This window comes from Amblyomma mixtum, chromosome 1, assembly GCF_055824585.1.
Source record: "Amblyomma mixtum isolate Tamu chromosome 1, ASM5582458v1, whole genome shotgun sequence".
NCBI classification, from domain to species: Eukaryota; Metazoa; Arthropoda; class Arachnida; order Ixodida; family Ixodidae; genus Amblyomma; species Amblyomma mixtum.
In genome coordinates, this window is record NC_143012.1 from 75,104,323 (window position 1) to 75,126,556 (window position 22,234).

General features: G+C 43.8%; 1 protein-coding gene across 1 annotated transcript; it reads right to left on the reverse strand.

Moving 5' to 3' along the window:
• Positions 1-15,468: 15,468 nt before the first annotated feature.
• On the reverse strand, positions 15,469-19,752 carry LOC149366798 (uncharacterized). Its single transcript, XM_089565794.1, has 2 exons — positions 18,200-19,752; positions 15,469-15,840 (listed from the first exon to the last, which is right to left on the reverse strand). Exons 1-2 carry the CDS (start codon positions 19,600-19,602, stop codon positions 15,621-15,623), a joined length of 1,623 nt encoding a protein of 540 aa, XP_089421920.1. The 5' UTR covers positions 19,603-19,752; the 3' UTR covers positions 15,469-15,620.
• Positions 19,753-22,234: the final 2,482 nt, after the last annotated feature.

Genomic DNA, 22,234 nt, shown 5'->3' on the forward strand with positions numbered 1-22,234 from the left:
GCAGGGTGTGCAATGCGAAGGCAAGATAAGGCAAATGTTTTCCAAGGGAAGGCAATCGTCCCTTCATTAAGGCAAGCTTAGCAGAAAGATAGGCGGGCGGAGGAGATTAAAGGTGCACTGAAGAGGATTCTGAACATGTCTTTTTGCCGCGGGAACTCGATCCACACGTTCCTAGCATTCTTAGAAACAGTGACTTATTGCCCTGTGTGGCCGATTTCCCCAATTAAAACGAATTAACGTCCGGCTCCCGCCTTTTTTTTTGAATTCTGCCTCATACGGTGGGCGGAGTCGACCAACGCGTGGAGCGCCTTTCACCCAGTCCCGTGGAGGCTTTGCTTTCGCTTAATTTTGTTTTTTAGGTTTCCATGAATAAATAGTTACATTCGCAGATAATATAGCCGCAAAATAAGCCCGAAGAAATAAAAATACGCGCGGACTATTTGCTACTACGGACTACTACGTATTACTCCGCCGATGGCAGAGCGGCAAGCCGCCACGGGACTGGGTGAAAGGCGCTCCACACGTTGGTCGACTCCGCCCACCGTAGGAGGCAGAATTCAAAAAAAAAGGCGGGAGCTGGACGTAAATTCGATTTAATTGGGGAAATTGGCCACACAGGGCAGTAAATCGCGGTTTCTAAGAAAGCTCGGCACGTGTAGATCGAGTTCCCGCGGCAAAAAGACAAGTTCAGATTCCTCTTCAGTGCACCTTTAAGAAGTTTGAGGCGATAGGGTGGCGCAACTCGCACAGGACTTGGTTAATCGGAAAGACATGGGAGAGACCTTTGATCTGCAGTGGGCGTAGTCAGGCTGGTGATGATGATGAAGAACCAATAAAAAAAACCTGTAAAGAGAGAAGAATTTGAAGACAAATGCCGAAGCCGTCATCTGGCACTCCTTATATATTTGGCTCACCCATACTGTTTGTCGGCGCCTATTGAGTTCAATTCTGATATTGTCCGTAAGGTTTTACATTAGAAAGAATAATGAGCATGATGAGCATGGATGTATGCATAGAAAATCGTTTTTAAGAATTTTTGTATCTTTTTTATACTCATCCCGAAAGACTTCTTTTCCCGGGGCTTTCAATGTGAGATAATCACGAAAACGAAAATTATAAATAATCATGTTTGCGAAAGTCTTTGTCTGCTAGGTCGTAGTCGCTATGCGTTCCCTTTACGGTTCCCATTAATCTGAGTATCGATTACACTATTTTAATCAGCGGTCGTCGGCTAGGGAGCTGGGAACTGCAATGTTAATGGGAAAAATATTGAGCTGCTTCAGCAACATGGCCGGTTGTACCGTTCGACAACTTGGGCGTACGTACGGATAATGCCCAGTGTTCTGCCTTAGGTAAAAGAGTTGTCAGAAAAGGAGACTTCTGCGGCGGTTTTAGGGCCCAGAAAAATTTATAACTTAGTCTGCCCGTCAAGTGTGGAAATGCGGCATTACCTGATATCGCGCATTTTTTTACATTTTATTGTTACACTGAGCTACTGTTTAAGTTTGGAGAGTTTAATATCCCAAAGCGACTCAGGCTATGAGCTGATGATCATAATAAGCATATAATAACATTTACAGAGCGGTTGACAGGGTAGCAGCCTCTAGTGGGCCACTCCCCTTACAATACTAGACGGAGTCCTTTATTCAGGGAACCCATTGGCCTGTACCGCCACACGAGCTCACTGAACTAGGACTTGTTGCGCCGTTAGGTCCAGGCAGCCGAGCAGGCCGCCCCCCAGTCCTCTCGGGTAGGGGAATCGGTTGGGGGTAGAACAGAAGGATTTTACTGGCATGCCCAGAATATGTGAAAGGTGTCAGTCACCTCCCCCCAGAAAGAGCAGCAGCCAGACAAGGAAGGATAAAAATGTTTGAGGACTGCCCGGCACAATTGAGTATTAGTACGAAGGACGCCGCAGTGAAGGGCTCCGGAAATTTAGACGACCTGGGTTCGTTAATGTGAACTGACATCGTACAGTACAGGGGCCTCTAGAGTTTTGTCTACATCGAAATTCGACCACCCCGGCAGTAATCGAACCTGCGTGTTTTGCTTCAGCAGCTGAGTGCTATAAGCACTCAGCCACCACGACGGCTTGCATTGATCTACTGATCCCAGTTATAAACCATAGCACACAAAAGTAAGCGCAGCTATACAAACACTTCTTACCAAGACCTATAATTTCATTTTTTTTTCAACTGCAACTGTGAATAAATAAGTACGTATTTTTTTTTTTCGTTTTTGTTCTAGGGATACAAAACTGGCAGATGGTTGGTTCGATTTAGCGTACATTTGCGTCACTAGGCGGTCGTCATCACATGCTCAGACAGAATATTGTTCAAGGTGAAGGCCGTGGATAGAATAAATATGATGGATACTTCATGGCTGCTTAAGATTAACCGGATTTCCTCGCCATTTCGGAGAAGCTGTGATAGAAGACATTGCAATTGTGCTGTTGCATTGTTTAAATTTTGCACTGTAATAAAATTCAATGTGCTTGAAAAACATCGCGAGGGTTTGTAACGTCCTTTTTTTAGGCCCCTGTCTTTGATGGCCTATGACGAAACGAATTTGATTTTAATGTTTTTTCCCGATGGAAATGCTCATTAGAACCAATTTATTCAACCGTTACGTAGGGAGTGAATTGTACTGAAATTCACAGCCGCCAGTATGTGTAAATGGAACACCAGAAGAGCACAATTTTTTCAATGCCTATGTTGAATTAGCTTGGAAAGGAAAGCCGTAGAAGACAAAGAAAACAGGAGGTGTCTCCATTCCTTTCCTTCCCTTGAGCGATTAACAGTGCCTAATTTGCTCAAATTCAAATTATGCCGTGGTTTTTCTTGTTGCTATACTTCAGGAACAGATATCCTTTAATAAACTATTGTTTCGATTATCGTTTCAACCTAACGTAAAGAACATATTGTGGAACGTATTCTTACCTTGTGAGAAGCTGGCCATGCGCTGCTGACCAGGGTAGATCGGTCATGAATGTCTGTTCCCCAACCACGAATTGGCTCCTCACTGCGAGGGCTCTCAGCCGCTTGGTGCACAAGATGACACCCGCATGCGTTCCTGACTGAATTCTCGGAACACACTCAAGCCACACATGGTCAGTCGTGCAGTTTCGGCCACAGCGGTTTAGTGATCTGCGAAGCGCTTCTATACCGGTCACATTCCTGGGCGCTTTCTGAACGCGATTCGCAAGGAAGGTATAGAGGCATGGCCTTACCTTCTCCGCATCGAGCAACGCAGCCAGCTCGTTCAAGTCTCTAACTCTGCCCGAGTACTCTGGAATACTTCGCGAAGCAGTGATCACGGTTTGGGTGAAATTCAAAAGAAAGAAAACACCGATCATCCACACAATAATCAAGACTCTCATGGATGTAGTACGCGAATTCAAGCATGGAGGAGGACTCCGACCGAGGTATGAGCTCGCCAAAAAAATAACGGCAGCGGATAGATTTGAAGGCTCGTTCGGATGAAACCGCTGTTGGAGACGTATTAATAGGAGGAAGACAACAGCAAACGGCGCCAGCAAGGCTGAAAGCTGAAAAAATGAGCGCCAGTTGTTCACAAACGAAGGGCGTAAGGGGCCGCTACGACTCACCATCATACAGAGCGAGGTTGGTGGCCATGTAGCGTAGGCGTAATGAAAACAGTGAGATGAACAGCTGGGACCACGTCCGAGAAGGACAAAATCAACGCGCCTGTCCAAAAGCAGAGAACCACTGTCAGACTTATCGTTGCATCGCTCAACCAGCGTGTTGTTTAAAGTTTCGTAGGCCTCTTTAGCAGAAAGCACACTTTGATCTGTAAATTTTATGCATATCCTGACAGGCTTGTCAAACACGGTGTATTCAAACTTTCTGTGCTTGGGATATGTGCCAGCAGGAATTCGCGGTTTGGAAAATGCTTCTTTCGGACTCAAAAATACTTTCCGCATTTCGCAAGTCTTGTGCCCTTCGGATGGCGCATTGATCTCTTTTTCGGTCACCGTAACTACCTGGCACGAATGACCGGAAACTTTCTCTAGCACGTCCTTATGGTTCTCAACTGAAAAGATCCAGTGAACATTCGAGTGGTACTTTTTGAATCGCGCAATCTCATGATATATACGAGTCGGAAGTCCCCTGTTCCAAGGTATGAAAACTAAGCCTGGTCTCGCAAACTGGACGGGCTGAGTTACGTATTCAGAAAACTGTTCGTAGCACTTGCCGTCTTCTATGCATGTCCAGAGTGTGACAGGTATGGGGATTACTGAAATAAGCTTGCCGATGCGCTGAGTATCGTCGCGACTACACAGTAAAGTTACACGGTATGATGGTGAGCTCATAGTCTTCATAACGTCCAGCATCAATGGACCAACCTCTGACTTTATTACTACCGCCGAAAGGCACAGGAAGAAGACAACCTTGCCATAAACGTGCAATAAGGACGCCATTTGTGCAGTTGTGGCTCACGATGTGCCCAGAGGGACTAAAAACGCCGATCGTATCCAGAAGCAAAAGATGGAAGCGTTTCGTAAAGAAAACTTGCATCAAAAACCAGATAAGAAAGTACTGCTAGAAAACTGAAAGAGCCTCACAGGATTCATGGCATGCTAGGTAGCGCAGAATGGGTAAAGAGACCGAGCAACAGGAGACAGGAAAGCCCACCAGGAAAGGTAGATAGGTACTGACGACAACTTCATGGAAAGATGCATGCCACACAGAAAGGTCTCTAACGTGTGAACAAGGAATCGTTTCATGGATGATAACAATGCTATCGCCTTGTGTCTTATCGCGTTCAACAAACCATCGATCATTTCTGTATGCTTTCGTCGCAGGGAGGCTGTTTTCAGGTCCCCTAAACGCTGAGTTGTCAATAACGGCTTCGCTTACGAAACTATTACCGAGACAAAACCATATATTCGATCCACCACTGAAGGTGTTCGCGTTTTTTTAGGCTTCCGGGAGTCCAAGAAAGCAATTGCGCAAAGAGCTATCATGGAAAATGTGCAAAAAATGTAAACGGTGCTGTTTGGCAGTTCAAACAAAGATAACGCTGGCGCAAAATTATGTACTGGAACATATGGTGTGAAGACGATTCTCATTTCTCTAAGTGGAGCGAAGAAACTTCAAGAGCCCGTGTCGATCAGCGCGTTGAGTAGTTTCAGGGCAAACTTCTATTTTTTGTCCTCCAAATAAAATAGCATAAAACTCCTTATGTCCGCTAAAGTAGGCACTTGTCGCCAAGGGTGGAGACGGTACTCGCTATGTTTAACAGCATAATTTCGTTTTTAATTCTGCGTGCCGGCCGGAAATGCGAAAATGGCGCTGCTGAGGCGCCACTTCTTCAGTACATTTTATCACTAAAATACGTCAGCCGCAGCCCTTAAGGTTGCGGGCATACGTGCTTCTCATACGAAAGATAAAAGGGCGAAATAATGTAATGCATGGCGCCAACGCCGGAAAAAAATTTTTCAACATGTGGAACTAACGCTTTCCTTTTGAAAGGAAACGGTTCACTTTCATATCATTAATTTTATTTCATTTTAATACCTTAGAGATCCACTGGGGGTATTACATAAGGGGTGGGTACAAACAGTCAATTGAACAAGTGTTATGTTGAAAAATGGCTGGTAACAGCTTCGGCGAATGTGGATGGGCATGATATGGTAGCGATGTCACTTTAGAGGTCGTTCCAGTATACAGAAACACGGTGAGCCGCCGCGGTGGCCCAGTGGTTATGGTGCTCGGCTGCTAACCCGAAAGACGCGGGTTCGATCCCGGCCGCGGCGGCTAGAATTTCTTTGGAGGAGAAATTCTACAGGCCCGTGTACTGTGCGATGTCAGTGCACGTTAAAGAACCCCAGGTGGTCGAAATTTCCGGAGCCCTCCACTACGGCGTCTCTCATAGCCTTAGTCGCTTTGGGACGTTAAACCCTATAAACCAAACCAAACCAGAAACACGGTGAAAAAAAGAAGCCGCACAGGTAACAGTACGGGCACGTGGGCGAAACACTTGCAAAGGATTACGAATGTGGTGGGATATGCCGGCTGGCGGGGCAATGTAGGGAGCGCAGCGCAGCGAACTACGGAAAAATTTATGGTATAGGCAGAGGCTAGAAATACGACGACGAAGTGAAAGGGCCGCTAAACTGGATTCCGCTTTTAAAGATGTCACACTGATGTCGTACGAATAGGAGGAATGAATGAATCTGACTGCTCTGTTTTGAAGAGACTCGAGCGCATTGATACGGTAAACTTGATGAGGGTTCCAAACTGGCGATTGCAAAATCTAACTTTGACCTGACAGGAGATTAATATGCTAGTAGTTTTACCTGTTGTGGGGCGTGGCGAAGATGTCGTAAGAATCCGAGAGTTTTTTTAGCCGAGGAAATGACGTTAGTCACGTGTGTAGCCTATGATGAGTTGTTACATAGCGTGACGCCTAAGTATTTGTACGATGAAACGGACTGCAGGTGAACGTTAGCGACTACATATGGGAAATAAAACGGGTTACGGCGGCGGTGGAAGGACAAATGTTTACATTTATGAGGATTCAGTTCCATTAGCCAACGGTCGCACCATTCCTGTATGTGGTTTAGGTCATCTTGAAGGTATGTTGGGTCGGCGGCGTTAGTAACTGTGCGGTAAACAACGCAGTCGTCAGAAAACATGTGAATATTAGAGCACACATTGGTCGGTAAGTCATTAATATAAATTAGGAATAGAAGCGGGCCTAGTACAGAACCTTGAGGGACTCACTTCAATAAACTACCGTGTTTTGTACTAGAAAAACCCGTGACCTGTTCTTTTTCTCAGCTTTCTTTCGTTTTTTGCGTCGTTCACCGCGCAGGGCAGCCTTGAAAACTTCAGCTGCGCCCAGATAACGACACTTAGTTCACATTAGCTTGCAACCTTCTGAAAACATATAGGTTAGTCTGTGCACAAATGGCACCTACACTAGTCTCGCCTCTCACTCAACGTTGATTCCGCTCTGACCTTTTGAACTTTTGTCTAACCCCCTTTTACTAGGCGCTCAGCAGCACATGCCACTGTGCTAATGAAGTCGCGTGAATCATTGAATCATTGAATTGAATCATTGAAGAGAATCATTGAACTCGCAGAACCACTTGTCGCACCATGCAGGGCATCTTAGACGACAGGAGTTTCAACAGGATGCTCTTAGCATCTCCGGAGCCTTCCATGGGTACTATGTTGGAAATAGAACTGAATACGAATGCAAATACTATGGCGAAAGTTTGAAGTGCGGCGGAAAAGATGCATCAGGGCATGTGAACGGCTGGTAAACCCAAGGTAATGTGGATGTACTGCGTATCACGAGATACCCATCTAGGACTTATTGACCGACCGACAGCACAAAAGTTCCTTTTTAAAGCACTAAAACTCTGTTCACTAGTCGTCGACTTCCTTAGATACCACTCCTTAAAAGAAAAGAGGAAAGCCCTAAAAAGTAGCTGGAAGTCTTATCGGAAGTCTTGCACTCTACATATACACCCAAAGGAAACAAAATTCCCACAGCTTTGATAATACATATCTCATGAAAAATGACAGCTTTTGCTTCAGGAAAATAAATTACATATTACCACGTTTACGAACAAATTATGGATTACAAATTATGAAATACCTTATTCCCAACGCTTTGAACGAGAACGCGGTGTTAGCTGAAGCTATCAATTATCCTTCTATTAATACATTGAAAAGATTTTTGCGCGAAACTTTCATTGTGTGGTTGTAGTTGGGTTCACGGTTTTTGTGAATTTCTATAATGTGCACTTTCTTTTAGAGTGACTGCTTTTGAGTGGAATGGACTGTATTTGATTTATGTTTATCATACTTATTTGTTGTACATTATTGATTGTAAGTGTCTCTCCTGATGGATTCTGTATTTTTCTGATGGTTTCTGCACAAGGTTTTGATAAAACAGTTTTTATTTTGTTTAAATGTTGGCACGAGTGTTGGGCACAATTTCAAATATCATGCTAAATTGTTTTCGCTCAAAGTGCTTTGTTCGTTTTTCTTCGTTAGTTTATGATTTGTTTATTCGGAGTGCATCGCTACCAACTTTGTTGTGGGGTCAGGGGACCCAGCCAGGTACAGGTATTGTACCTTTTGGCCCCGGCCCTTAGTTTTCTGTACTGAGAACTAAAATGTTAATAAACTTAAACTTAAGCTTAAACAAAGGCATCGTCAAAGCGCGAAGATTTTCTTTCTCAATAAGAAGCGAAATGCTTGTAATCCAATGAATAATGATGGCAAACTTTGTTTAAGGCCAAAATATAGGCTGTTTCACCTTAGGTTTTAAAAAATTTTCAGAAATCGGATTTTTGAATTCCATAGCATTTTCAGCGCACCGGTACATCAGAATTCCACTAAGACTTGCTATCTAGCAGGCTGGTCAATTAATATCGGGTACTTAACTTTTGTACTATTATTGTTACGCTCCTCAATTATTGAGAGGCCTGTAGCCTGCCGTTGGTAATACAAGTCACAATTTTTAGAATTTCGAAAACGAAGCAACGCCCGGCGCTGTGGCCCAACTTATTTTGGCTATTTCGACAAGGTACGCGCACTGGGGACATTGCTTTGCCTGCAAGCTTCTCGAAAGCGCATGTCTTTAGGTGCTATTGAGCCCCAGTTTGTTGGGCCACAACGCCGAGGGTGACCATGTCTCGGAAATTCAAAAAATAGATATGGATATCATTTACGATTGGCTACACACATCGCAATATTTGAATAGGATAACAGTAATAGTTCAAAAGTGAACTATTCTGTAAAGATAACCATCCTTGTAGGTAGCACTTAGCTGTATTCTGATCGACTACACCACTGACAATACTATGCCGAAAAAAGCGCTCTTCTTACTGAAAAGCCCTATTTTTAAAAACTCTGTAGAGTATTCGTTGAAACAGACTGTATATGTGACGAATACATGCGTCATTTATTGTGCCTACCCTGGGACTGAATAAGTGGCACGAAAGTGGAAAAAAATATTTGCCTTTGGTAGGTTTCGGAAGACTAAACATTTTCTCTGTGCTCGCATGGTGTCACTGAAGAATATTTATTTCCTTTGGCATCGTTTTATTTTATTTTGCTTAAAAGTTTTAATCTATTTTCCGGCTGACCTTGTAGTCATCGCTCGATTGAGCGAAGACTAGAAAAAGAATGATTCATTTCACGTTACCTATGTTCTTCGCACCAGAGCACATATGTTGTCGGGAAACAGTTTTTCCCAGTTTTTTCTATCCAATATATTGCGCGGCTATTCTTGACAATGCTCTGCGATATCAGAACAGGGAGGCCTCACGGCATCAGAGATATTTTCCTTGAAGGGCCGGGATGGAAGTACCACATGATTAGACGCCATTTTTTTTTTCAGAGTGTGTTCCGAATTTCCTTCGATACATAGCATCATTCGAAGGATCTTGGAATTTATTTCTGTTTCGAAGGTACACATCAATCTTTAAATCAAAAATAAAATACCACCGCTGGTTTCGAAATAGTCGCAGTCGATTTGCTACCATGCATACTGTTTCAAGAAATAATATTTACTGCCTTCAAAAGATGACATAAAAAACAGCTTATTTGCGTGATGAAGGATGCGAAACTCACCTCAAACAAGAAATCACTGCAATTTGCAGCACACTTTAAGAATAACGTGGAAGTTCGCTGTGTTCAAAACTGTGTACATAACATGCTGAACGGCTGGCTGAACATGAAATTCATCTTAAGCCCAGGATACCCACGCAAGAAACAACAAGCACAGATGTCAGGGGCGACAAACAAATAATATAGCTTTTGTAGGCTAGCTAGAGCGCTTCGGCTTTAAGCTCATGAGTTCAAGATTGAGCACTGCTGTCAAAATAACCTGAAAGATTTAATGGTGCTGACCCGTACTTCCGGTAGTCCGAGCATTAAAATGTGCAAGTACAAAGAAAAATAACTTATTTGTTAAGCCACCGGTGTCACAAGTGCTGAAATAGAAGCGAGGAACATTGCACTGAAGGAACGCTCTGACGCATGTCCCGACAGGGAGCTGCAGTGCAGTCGTTCTAATACATTATGCAGGCGATACAGAACCAGTTGCTCTGACGAATCATCCTGACTCGCCAGAGCTACTTTGACATCGCTTCCAGTGTTCCGTCTTAGTTTCTTTCCTTGCTCCAGCGTTGCATCATTTTAGGTTTGGTTTATTGGGGTTTAACAACCCAAAAGGCGACTCAGGCTATGAGGGACGCCGTAGTGAAGGGCTCCGGAAATTTCGACCACCTGGAGATCTTTAACGTGCACTGTCATCGCACGCTACACGGGCCTCTAGAATTTCGCCTCCATCGAAAATCGGCTGCCACGGGCCGGGATCGAAACCGCGTCTTTAAGTTCAGCAGCAGTGTGCCGTAACCACTGAGCCACCGCGGCGGGGCATCATTTTACGCTGACTGCTTTAATCTCTTCAGTGAAGCAGTATACAGCGCAAGCGCTATAGTATCGCGCGGGAATGTCAATTCAATTATCAATTCAATTCAATTTATTTCACGTTTCTTTAAAACAGTACAAAAATGCGAGGGCAAGCAACAAAAAGCTGCTGATTAGAAGCTTGGCGAAGGTTGCTTCCCCTATATTTGTCAGGTTGAGGGGCAGTAACACAAAGAAAAAAATTATGCATGTCTGGAGAAAAAGCAGAGATCACTTATACATCTCTTGTAGACATTGTAATTGGACACAATCAAGCTTATTAATCATAGGTGTGCGTGGGGAAATATTACAAGCAATAAGACACAAATAATAAGACTATTGGACATACATTAGTGCATATGTTACACACTGCAATGCTACCCAAGAAATTTGGCATGTTATGTAACAGATATACACACACTAAAAAACGCGCCATGCTCATTTTGCTGTAATGTCTCAGAAGAAAAAAAATTAAGTTACGTGAGGCTTGATACAATAAATTGCAAGGGAAACCATATAAAGCCACCATTAGATGAGGGACACAGAAATTATCGATGCAATAGAAACAAACTGTCATTTAGGACCGGAAGTTAATTATGCAAATGTCAGGCTCCACGTCCTCCCATTAGTTCCCGATTGTCGTTGGGGCACCGTCAAGTTATTCCTGCTAGTTTGACATTTTTTTTCCTGAAGTGTGAAAAAACGCATGTTAATTTTAGAAAGGGATGGTTGCGTCATCTCGCGTGCCCATGAAAAATGCATTCTCAGCTGTAGTGGGCAGATCAAAGGAGAGATGGCGCCACATTTTCGGTAAAGCGCAGCGAAACCTTGGCGGCTGCATACGGGAAATGATTGGGGTCCACATACAAATTTCATGCGATATGAACTCATTCCGTAGGACCTTGAGAATGTTCAGTCGTGATGCACCCGATTTTTAAAGCGAAAGCTTTACTACTTGCACTTTCAAGGCTTTGCCGGGACGCGTCGGTGCCACCATTGAGCTTTCGCATGACCTCTGTGTGACGTCACGCCGAAGAGCTGGGCGACCATCTCGCGCCGTCTGCGAGTAGTAGCGGTGCCACCACCGCCGGCCTTAGATTAGATTTGATTAGATTAGATTAGATTGTATTAAATTGGATTTGATTTGATTTGATTTGATTTGGTTTGGTTTGGTTTCATTTGATTTGATTTGATTTGATTACATTTCATTACATTACATTGCATTGGATTGGATTGGATTGTATAACCGATGCATAGCCACAAGTCTAACCACAAGCACCACCACCAGCTACACTACCAGCTGAACCATGGCGTAGGTACGGATATTGCTTTCGCAATTACCGGGCTTAACCAAGCTAAGCCACAGCGAATTTTTTTTTTACATTATATTTCCATGAGGTGGCGACGATAGTGCGGTAAGCAGGAAGACACCGAAAGATTACCAAACGGAACTCTTTATTGTGCTTACTTTTCCCTACAAAGAACTTTATAACCCAGCTGTCCAATTCAACCCGTTTCGTTTTACCATATTCCCTCTTTTTTTGTGCTGAGCGTGAAACAACCCTGGAAAACCCGAGGAGATATAACTTTCCCACGGGCGACGTCTCATGCATCGTGCGCTCTGAGGCATCCCGAACTTAGCGACGATCAGCGCCACGGTCGCTTCGGGCGTACACAGAAAAAGCCATCTGTGCAAATACTTCCAATAAAACATTAAAACTCCAGTCTCAAGACACCTTTTTTACTGGAGGAACGTAATCAACGGCAACTTTTTTACCTCTCTTTGTCCTCACCATTTTTTCTTTCCGTGCGCACCACTAAGAATCTCGTGAAAATAAAAAGCACACACGGATAGATCTAGGTTTGAATGGGACTGGAACGCAAGGTTATTAGAAACCAGTATGGGTTTTAACAGGCAGTTCTGTGAATAGCTTATGTAACTTTAAAAAAAAAAATGGATAGTAAAGATTGTTTGCCATGTCGCACATCACCCAATAAAAAAAAAACTAAGTTTGTGTTTTCCTTTCTTTAAATCTGACATGTATATTTTGGTTGCAATATGCATTCTCAAGCGATTAATTCGTTAAAAGTGATGGGACGCTGTTTTACTACTCATGGGGCATGCACAACTTATTATCAAAAAATAGTGGCTGAATAGCAGATATCACGGATTTCGCCGCACAGCGTCACGAGCTAAAATCTCCGCGGACGATGTTTCGGAAGCGAGGGTTAACCCATAACTTCTGTGAATACGAAATCAAGAAAGGACACTGGATTAACGTCGTAGAACCTGCTATCATGGAGCTGAGCAACGCAGGGCAAAAGCGGATGAGGAAGCGGCTTAGGAGAGCCCAGAATTAAATCCCGAGTCGTTGGTTGCTGTAAATATAAGCCCGTGTATGATCCCCGCTTTGCTTCTTGGAAGTTTCGACCTCGAAAGTCCGGTCGGCGCAAGGGCGGCCTTGTTAAACACCCGTACTCACAGTTTGAACTAGCAGAATAATTCAATCAAAGTTGTTTAAGTTCACTGGAGTCCCATGAATTACCATACCGCCTTTCTTGCGCAGTGAAGGGAACTCAAGCACCAGTTGCTGTATTATGGGTAAACGTTGCCGTAATGCTTTCAGGTGGACTAGCCCTATTATCCTTTGGCATACAGGACGCACTGAGTAAAGGGACCAGTTTTTGGCTTTGACAGCGTGTTAGCGGAACACTATACCGATGTGCAGTCGACAGACTTCCGAGGCTCGTTTAAGATATTGCCACGAACAAGACGAAGGTGGCAGTGGCGCTGGACGGAGCGCTCGGGCAAGGCCGGCGGCCATTAATGTCGTCTCTTTGCCATCGTTCATCACGCCTCAATCTTCGGCTAGTCGGGATGTAAGAATATAAGCTCCAAAAGAACAAAAGAGGGTTGGTCATCACGGCTGTCCGCGATCAAAAAATTAGTTGTGAATTTTTGCAGCATATAAGAAGAAACAGGCTGTGCAACAAGTCTGTTCTCCTCTATTTCTTGTAACGCTGAATTTCCCACAGGCAATAATTCATAGCACGCGTCAGGCGTTCAATGTGTTATGATGAGCGAAGTGGCGTCGAACATAGCCCCGCGAGAGGGCTATGTTTTTATATAAGAGACCTGAGCTCCGTTCACGACGGTAGTGACACTGCATATGTCGAGGCAAGAGTTTTCGTCCTCTACCAAACTCCATGCAGCGTACGTATGCGTGCAAGCCTGTAGAAGTATTTTTTAGAGAGTCTGTAGACTGTCCATCAATCTTCTGTCTAAAAAGTCTATAAACACTTTAAACGAATCATACAGACTAGTGTAAAGGCAGGTACAAATCCTTTAGACACTCGGGAGGCAGTCTATAGGCATCACAAATCCTTTAGGCAGTCTAGAGACAATCTATAAATTTATAGTCATACGCTGTCTGTAGGTTTGTTGGTTTACAGAGTTTAACGTCCCGAAAAGACTCAGTTTATAACACACGCCTTAGTGAAGGACTCCGGATATTTTCACAACCTGGGGTTCTGTAACGAGCACTGACATCGCACAGTACACGGGCCTCAAGAATTTAGCATCCACCGAATTCAACCGCCACGGCAGGGATCGAACCCGCATCTTTCAGGTCAGGAGCAGAGCACCATAATCACTAAGCCGTCGTGGTGAAACTCACTTTGATGACTTTACCTATAAAAATGGTCTATGGACAGTCACAAGGCTTTTTGTAGCCTCTATTGCTTTCTAGATAGTTTGTTTTGTAGATAGTAGATTGTTTTGTAGATAGTTTGTTTTGTAGATAGTTTGTTTTGTCTATCCATAGTTTATACACTGTCTATAGGCAAAAGTATATGCTCTTTGTAGGCTTTTGTCTACAGACTGTGGATAGACTATGAATAGAAAAAACGAACTATGTATAACAAGGCAATAGAGTCTAGAAGAAGTCTACTGACTATCCATGCTCTTTGTAGGCTTTTGTCTACAGACTGTGGATAGACTATGAATAGAAAAAACGAACTATGTATAACAAGGCAATAGAGTCTAGAAGAAGTCTACTGACTATCCATAGACCATTTTTATAAGGGAAGAAAGCGTGACGGCCACTAGGACGACGAACACTCTCAGCAATCGACTCCGTGGGGCACAGTGAAAAACGTTTTCTCACTTACCTAGTGTTTGGTGTGAATGTTCGCGGAACTTTTTGGTTGCTAAGTGTTACAATTCCAGGAGCGCCAGGAAAGCTCCGATTCCCGTTAATAGGAGAGAACCGTAAACGTCACCTAATATTGTACAAAATATGCCAAGAGGTATTAATCCTAGCTCAGAAAGACTGCTCACAGTCCAAACAACGATAATAGAATGGTTTAGGGAACATATTTATGCGGTTACACTTCTGACGTGTAAAAGTCAGACATTTTATTTTGTAGTGGGATCCAATATTTTTTATTAAACTATCTGTGCGGAAAGAATTATGTGCAAAACACACTATCAAAGAGGAAGCAAAGTGACATGAGTCACTCAAATGTGTTGATCATTGTGGCCGCTGCGCCATTACGTCAAACCTCATTAAAGCAGTTGCTTGCAGCACTGCTGCCCTCTCACTTGCATGTGGATCTCTACAATTTGTCTGAAATGTGTGCTTAACCAACCTTAAATAGCTTGTTTCTCTTTTATCTATGAAGGGGACGAAAGGGTTATGTGAATGGCTGCCGTGCAATACAAATTTATCACATTCACATAAGGAAACTGCTCATAATCCAGCAACTAAACAATATTGTGGTCTCTCTCAGGCAGTAACAACAATGTAGAACTAATAGGTGGGATATTAATTATATCAACCACGCCCCATTGTCTGCGCTCGATAGACATCGGACACCCGATAACAACAGTCGTTGATGCTTGCTGATTGCCTTTTCTTCAGATAATGTACGATTAAGAATAGACTCAAGTACTAAACCTGAGCCATAACCCATCATTCAAATTTTTTCTGCTCAAGAAAGGATACTTCAGTCAAATCAAGAGTATTTTATTCAGAAAAAAAGTGACAATATTGGGCGAGTTCAACACTGTGCCCATTGTAAAGTGACATACTTTGAGGCGCTCGGAAATCTTTCTCAAAGCCTACGAGGGTTTCTACGGCTTCGGTTAGTTGCTGCACCCCTTTAGCGATTCACATTGCGGCAGAGACGGCTGATCAGCTCTACCACAAATGCGCAAGAAGCTATGCCGCAACCGATCACATAGGCGTGCATGTAATCAGAAAACGGCATGTCAACCGACACCAGAAGAGTCTTGTCCGGTGCAACCCGAGTTAGGCTTGCAGCTTTCGCAGCAGTGATACCATGCTCCTCCAAGGCTAAAATCAGCCGGCGGTGCTGGTGTCTGCAAAAGAACGCAATAAATTCAGCACAACAAATTCTGCCCTATGTTGTTTAGTGTCGGATCACGTGCACGTGTATGAAGGATAAGTCGTGAGTGCCGCCTTATGCAAACTGTACCGACACACCCTTATTGTGACATTCCGTTCGAGCGATGCATACTGAAATATGGGAATAACAAGCCCGTGAGGCATGGGAAACATGCAGAAATAAAAATCCCCACAGAAAACCATGTATGTCTGTCCACTTGATCCGCGGAGGAATTAGAATACCGGGCATAATAAGAAATGTGGCGGATAACGAAAAGGGCTCAGCTTAAGTTAACAATAACGCAGCGAGCTTTTGTTTTTGCTCGTGGTTTATGTGGGTTTAACTTCCCAAAGCAACTCAGGCTGTGAAGAACGCCCCAGTGAAAGACCCTCAAAATTTCGGCCACCTGGGTTTCTTTAAAGTGTACTGACATCGAACAGTGCATGAGCCTCTAGAATTTGGCCTCCATCGAAATTCGAACGCCCAGGCCGGAATCGAACACGCGTCTTTCGGTTTAGCAGCCGAGCGTCAGAAGCACTGAACCACCACTGCGGCTGCAGCGAGCTATAGTGAGCAAAATGATAGGTCTATGTTCCTTGACCAGAAGCAGACAGAGTGGGTGAGGGAACGAACGCGTGTTCATCATATCCTAGTCGAAATGAAAAGTAAGAAATGGGCTTGCGCAGGGCATGTAATACGAAAGCAAGAACCGCTGGACCTTCAAGGTAACGGAATTTTTACCAATGGAAGGCAATGGTAGAAGCGCGCGGCAGAAAGTTAGGTGGGCGGATGAGATTAGGAAGTTTGCGGCGATACGGTGGCGCAAATTGCACAGGACAGGGTCAATCGGAAAGACATGGGAGAGGCCTTTGCCCTGCAGTCTGAGTAGTCAGGCTAATGATGATGATGAATAAGCAAAGAAAAGCCTCCAAACACAGAGCAGCTGAGAACAAAGGCTGAAGCCGTCATCTGCCGCTCCTTATTTGGCTCACCCATACTGTTTTTCTGCTGACCCTTCAACTCAGTTCTAATGATGTCCATAAGGTTTTCGAATAGTTTCCTTTGTTGTCCTCAGTTTGTTATCCTCAGTCTTTCGCATCATGGATACATATATGGATACATAGATAGAAGATAATTTTTTCGATTTTTCGTATGTTTTATATGCTAAGTCCACAAAACTCCTGTTTTTCCTTGGGCGTTCCATTTTAAATAACCGCGAACACGAAAATTATTATTAATCATCTTGGCCAAATTTGAGTCGAGTTGCTCGTAGCCGTTATGCGTTCCATTTACGGTTCCCGATACTCTGAGTGTCGATTTCACTATTTTAACCCGAGGTCGTCGGCATGGGAGCTGAAAAATATTGACCTGCTTTAGCAACATGGCAGGTTGTACTGTTCTACGACATGTGCGTATACGTACGCGATAAAGCTCGGTGTTCTGCCTTAGGTAAAGGATTCGTCAGAAAAGGAGACTTCTACAGTGGCGTTAGGAATCAGAACAATTTATAACTTAGTCTGCCAGTCCATGCAGGAAAGCAAGCATTACATGATATGACTCTATGTTATACATTTTATTGTTATACTCAGCTACTGTTTAAGTTTAGGGGGTTTAACTTCCCAAGGCGAGTTAAGCCATGAAGGACGCCGTAAGGAAGGGCTGCGGAAAGTTCGTCCACCTGGGGTTCTTTAACGTGTACTGACATCGTACAGTACAACGGCCTCTAGAATTTTGCTTTTATCGAAATTCGACCGCCGCGAACGTGATCGACTTCGCGTCTTTTAGGTCAGCAGCTGAGCGCTATAACATCTGAGGCACCGCTGCGGCTCTATTTCTGCGTTTGATATGTTTAACCTTTGCACCTTAATAACATTCAGTTTATGTGCAAATTATCGCCTGTGCTATCAACGTGTATTCGTTAAGCCCCTGTCTTTCTTGGCATGTGAATTAACCGGTTTTATTTTAATATTTTTAATTCCAGATTGCAATGTTCATAAAGATCAAGTTCCTGAAACATTATGTAGGGAATATATTGAATTGACATTCCCAGCTTTATCACACCGCCACCACAGCTGCAACACAAATAATCAAATTTTTTATGTGCTTAAGATAAACAAGGTCGGAACGCGAAGGAGTAAACGATTAAAATGGGGGTTTTTCCTTTTCTTTCTTTCCCTTTAGCGATATAAACAGCACATAATTTGATCAAAATTTAAATGATCTCTTGGTTTTTCTTGTTGCTTTACTTCTGGAACAACTATCATTTAATAAACTGTTGTTTAAATTATCATTTAAACCTAATGTCAAGAACTTTGAGTGGAAAGTATTCTTACCTTGTGAGAAGCTGGCCATGCGCTGCTGACCAGCCTACACCGGTCATGAATGTCTGTTCTCCAACCACAAGTCGGCTCCTCACTGCCAAGCCTATATGACGCTTGTTGCAGAAGATGACACCCGCATGCGTTCCTGACTGAATTCTCGTAGTGCAGCCGTACCACGCATGGACAGACGCGCAGTTTCGGCCACAGCGGTTTAGTGATCTGCGAAGCGCTTTTAAATAGGTTACATTCCAGGGAGCTTTCAGAATGCGATTCGCAATGAAAGTATTGAGGCATGGTCTTATCTTCTGCGCATCGAGCAACACAGCCAGCTCGTTGATGTCTCTAATCTTGCCCGAGTACTCTGGAATACTTCGCGAAGCAGTGATCACGGTTTGGGTGAAATTCAAAAGAAAGAAAACACCGACCATCCACACAATCATGAAGACTCTCATGGATGTAGTACGTGAATTCAGGCCCTGAGGAGGACTGCGACCGAGGTATGAGCTCGCCAAAAAAATAACGGCAGCGGATAGATTCGAAGTCTCGTTCGGATGAAACCGCTGTTGCAGACACAATAATAGGAGGAACAGAACAGCGAACGGCGCCAGCAAGGCTGAGAGCTGGAAAAATGAGCGCCAGTTGTTCACAAACGAAGGACGTAAGGGGCCGCTACGAGACACCATCATACAGAGGGAGACTGGTGGAAATGCAGCGTAGGCGTACTGAAAACAGTGAGATGGACAGATGGGTAAGCGTCCACCAAGGACAAAATCGACGCGCCTGTCCATGAGCAGAGAATCACTGTCCGACTTATCGTTGCATCGCTCAATCAGCGTGTTGTTTAAAGTTTCGTAGGCCTCTTTAGCAGAAAGCACACTTTCATCTGTAAATTTTATGCATATCCTGACAGGCTTGTCAAACACGGTGTATTCAAACTTTCTGTTCTTGGGATATGTGCCAGCAGGAATTCGGGGTTTGGAAAATGCTTCTTTCGGACTCAAAAAAACCTTTCGCATTTCGCAAGTCTTGTGCCCTTCGGATGGCGCGTTGATCTCTCCTTCGGTGACCGTAATTACCTGGCACGAATGACCGGAAACTTTCTCTAGCACGTCCTTGTGGTTCTCAACTGAAAAGACCCAGTGAACATTCGAGTGGTACTTTTTGAATCGGGCAATCTCATGATATATACGAGTCGGAAGTCCCCTGTTCCAAGGTATGAAAACTAAGCCTGGTCTCGGAAACTGGACGGGCTGAGTTACGTATTCAGAAAACTGTTCGTCGCACTTGCCGCCTTCCGTGCATGTCCACAGTGTGACAGGCACGGGGATGACTGAAATAAGCTTGCCGATTCGCTGAGTATCATCGCGAGCACACAGTAAAGCCACACGGTATGATGGCGAGCTCATAGTCATCATAACGTCCAGCATCAATGGACCAACTTCTGACTTTATTACGATCGCCGAAAGCCAGAGGAAAACGATAATTTTGCCATAAACCAGCGATACGGACGCCATTCGTTCGGTTGTGGCTCACGATGTGCCCAGTGGGACAGAAAAGGTCGATAGTATCCAGAAGCGAAAGATAGGAACGTTTCCTACGCGAAACGTGCTTCAATATTCACATCCTTTTAAGTACTGCCAGAAAATTGAAACAGCCTAACAGGATCCATGGTATGTGAGGTAGCGCAAAATGGGACAAAGGACAGAGGAACAGGAAACAGGAAAGCCTAACAGGAAAGGCAGGTAGGTACTGACGACTACCTCATGGAAAGATGCATGCCGGACAGAAGGGTCTGTGGCGTGTGAACAAGACCCCGCCTCATGTGTGATAAGAATGCCATAGCGTTATGTCTTATCGCGTTGAACAAACCGTCGATCGGTTTCTGTATGCTCCCGTCACATGAAGGCGGTTTTCAGCTCCCCTTAGCGCTCAGTTGTCAATAACGGCTTCGCTTACGAACCCATTACCGAGGCAAATATGATCTTTTCGATCCACCACTGAAGGTGTTCGCGTGTCATATTTCTAGAGACTGCACGCAGTCCAAGGAAGCAATTGAGCAAACAGCCTATCCTCAAAACAGTTCAAAGAATTCAAACGGAGGTGCTTGAAATGCAAGCAACGATAACGCCGTGAATACGATCCTTCTTCCTCTAAGTGGAGCAAAGAAACTTCAAAACCCCGTCTCGATCAGCGCGTTGAGTAGTTTTAGAGCAAACTTCTATTTTTTGTCCCCCAAACAAAAAAGCACACAAATTTTTATCTCCGTATTAGTAGGAAAATGTCGCCAAAGGTGGAGCCGGTACTCCCTAAGATTCACCGCATAATTATGTCTTTAATTCCGTAAGCCGGCAGGAAATGCGCAAATGGCACTGCTTAGGCGGCACTTGTGCAGTTCATTCTATTACTGGAATACGTCAGCCGTAGCCCTTAAGGCTGCGGCTATACGTGCTTATCATTTGAAAGAAAAAAGGGCAAAATAATGTAATGCATGGCGCCTACGCCGACGCCGGAAAAATTCTTTTCGACATGTAGTACTAACACTTTCCGTTTAAAAGAAAACGGGTTTCTTCAGTAAGCTACCGCGTTTTATACTAGAAATATCAATGACCTGTTGTTTTTCGCAGCCTTCATTTCTTCTTTACGTGGGTCAACACGTAGTGCAGCCTTGACAACTTCAGCTGCGCACAGAAAATGACACTAATGTCATATTTGCGCGTAACCTTCTGAACACATATAGGTTAGTCTGTGCTCAAATGGCACCTGCACTATAGTCTCGCCTCTGACCCTATGTGGATTCATCTCTGAGCTTTGAATTTGTATATCACCCCTTTTTACCATGCGCCCAGGAAGAGATGCAACTGTGATAACTATCGAGCTGATAATATGATTTATCAGAACCACCTTTCGTACCATCGAAGTCATATTAGTTGAGAAGAGTTTTAACAGGATACTCTTGGCGTATCCAGAGCTTTCCAAGTGTACTATTCTGGAAATAGAATTACTTTGAGGATCGACTCTTATCGCCTAAAAACATGCATCCAGACATGTGAACGGTTGGTAAAGACAAGGTAATCTGGATGTACTATGTGTCACGAGACATCCATCATGACAATGTAAGACCGGAAGCCCAATATCGCCTTTTTAAGACACTAAAACTCTGTTCACTAGTGGTTGATTGCTTTAGACACCAATCTTTAAAAGGAAAGAAAACAGCCCTCAAAATAGCTTGAAGTCTTATCGAAGAAGGCTTCGTCACAGCGCAAAAATCTTCGTTTACAATTAGAAAATAAATGCTTCTTCTCAAATCAATAATGTTGTCGAACTTTGTTAAAGGCCAATATACAGGGTGCTTCACCTAAACTGCACACAACATACAAATATAGGCTTTTTGAGTTACGAGAGCGATTTTTTCGGCATAGCGTTGTCCGTGGTGTAATACATCGTAATACAACAAAGACGTGCTAACTGGTAGGCTGGTTAACTGATATTGCATACTTAACTTTCTGACTCTTACCGTTAGACTAATTATTCAGAGCCGTGCAGCCCACCATAAGTAATATCCATACCAATTTTTAGAACTTAGAAAATGCGGTTACCTTCGACGCTGTGGCCCATCAAATAATGGCTATTTCGCACCAAAGTGTACATGCGCTATCGAGAAACCTGCAGGCAAATAATTTCCCCTAGGGCACGTAACTCGCCATAATAGCCAAATCCAGGGCAGTAAACAGTGTCTTCAAGTATTAGCCATGTGTTCCCTACCGAACTCAGGTACGTGTACAGTGTAGAATGCAATTGCTGTGTCTTCAAGAATACGTCATATTTGTTGGATCACACAACCGACGGTAACGATGTTTTCGAAATTCCAAAATGTGATTTGGATGATGTTTACGGTGGGCAAGACACCTCTGAGCAATTATGAAGTCTAAAATAGTTAAAAAGTTAGCTTTTTCAATATTGATTAACCAGACTGCTAGTTAGCGGGACACTGCCAGCATGTGCTCGATAGAATTCAAATGTTCGTTTAAGTTATTGCACGAAGATGAC

What these genes read in the sequence shown, in the direction of transcription:
- LOC149366798 (XM_089565794.1), bottom strand. Translation starts at nt 19,602, where the DNA reads ATGATGACTATGAGCTCGCCATCATACCGTGTGGCTTTACTGTGTGCT. An exon ending in CATGGCCAGCTTCTCACAAG is followed by an intron (nt 15,841 to 18,199) that starts GTAAGAATACTT and finishes GTTCTTTTGCAG; the next exon opens with ACACCAGCACCGCCGGCTGA.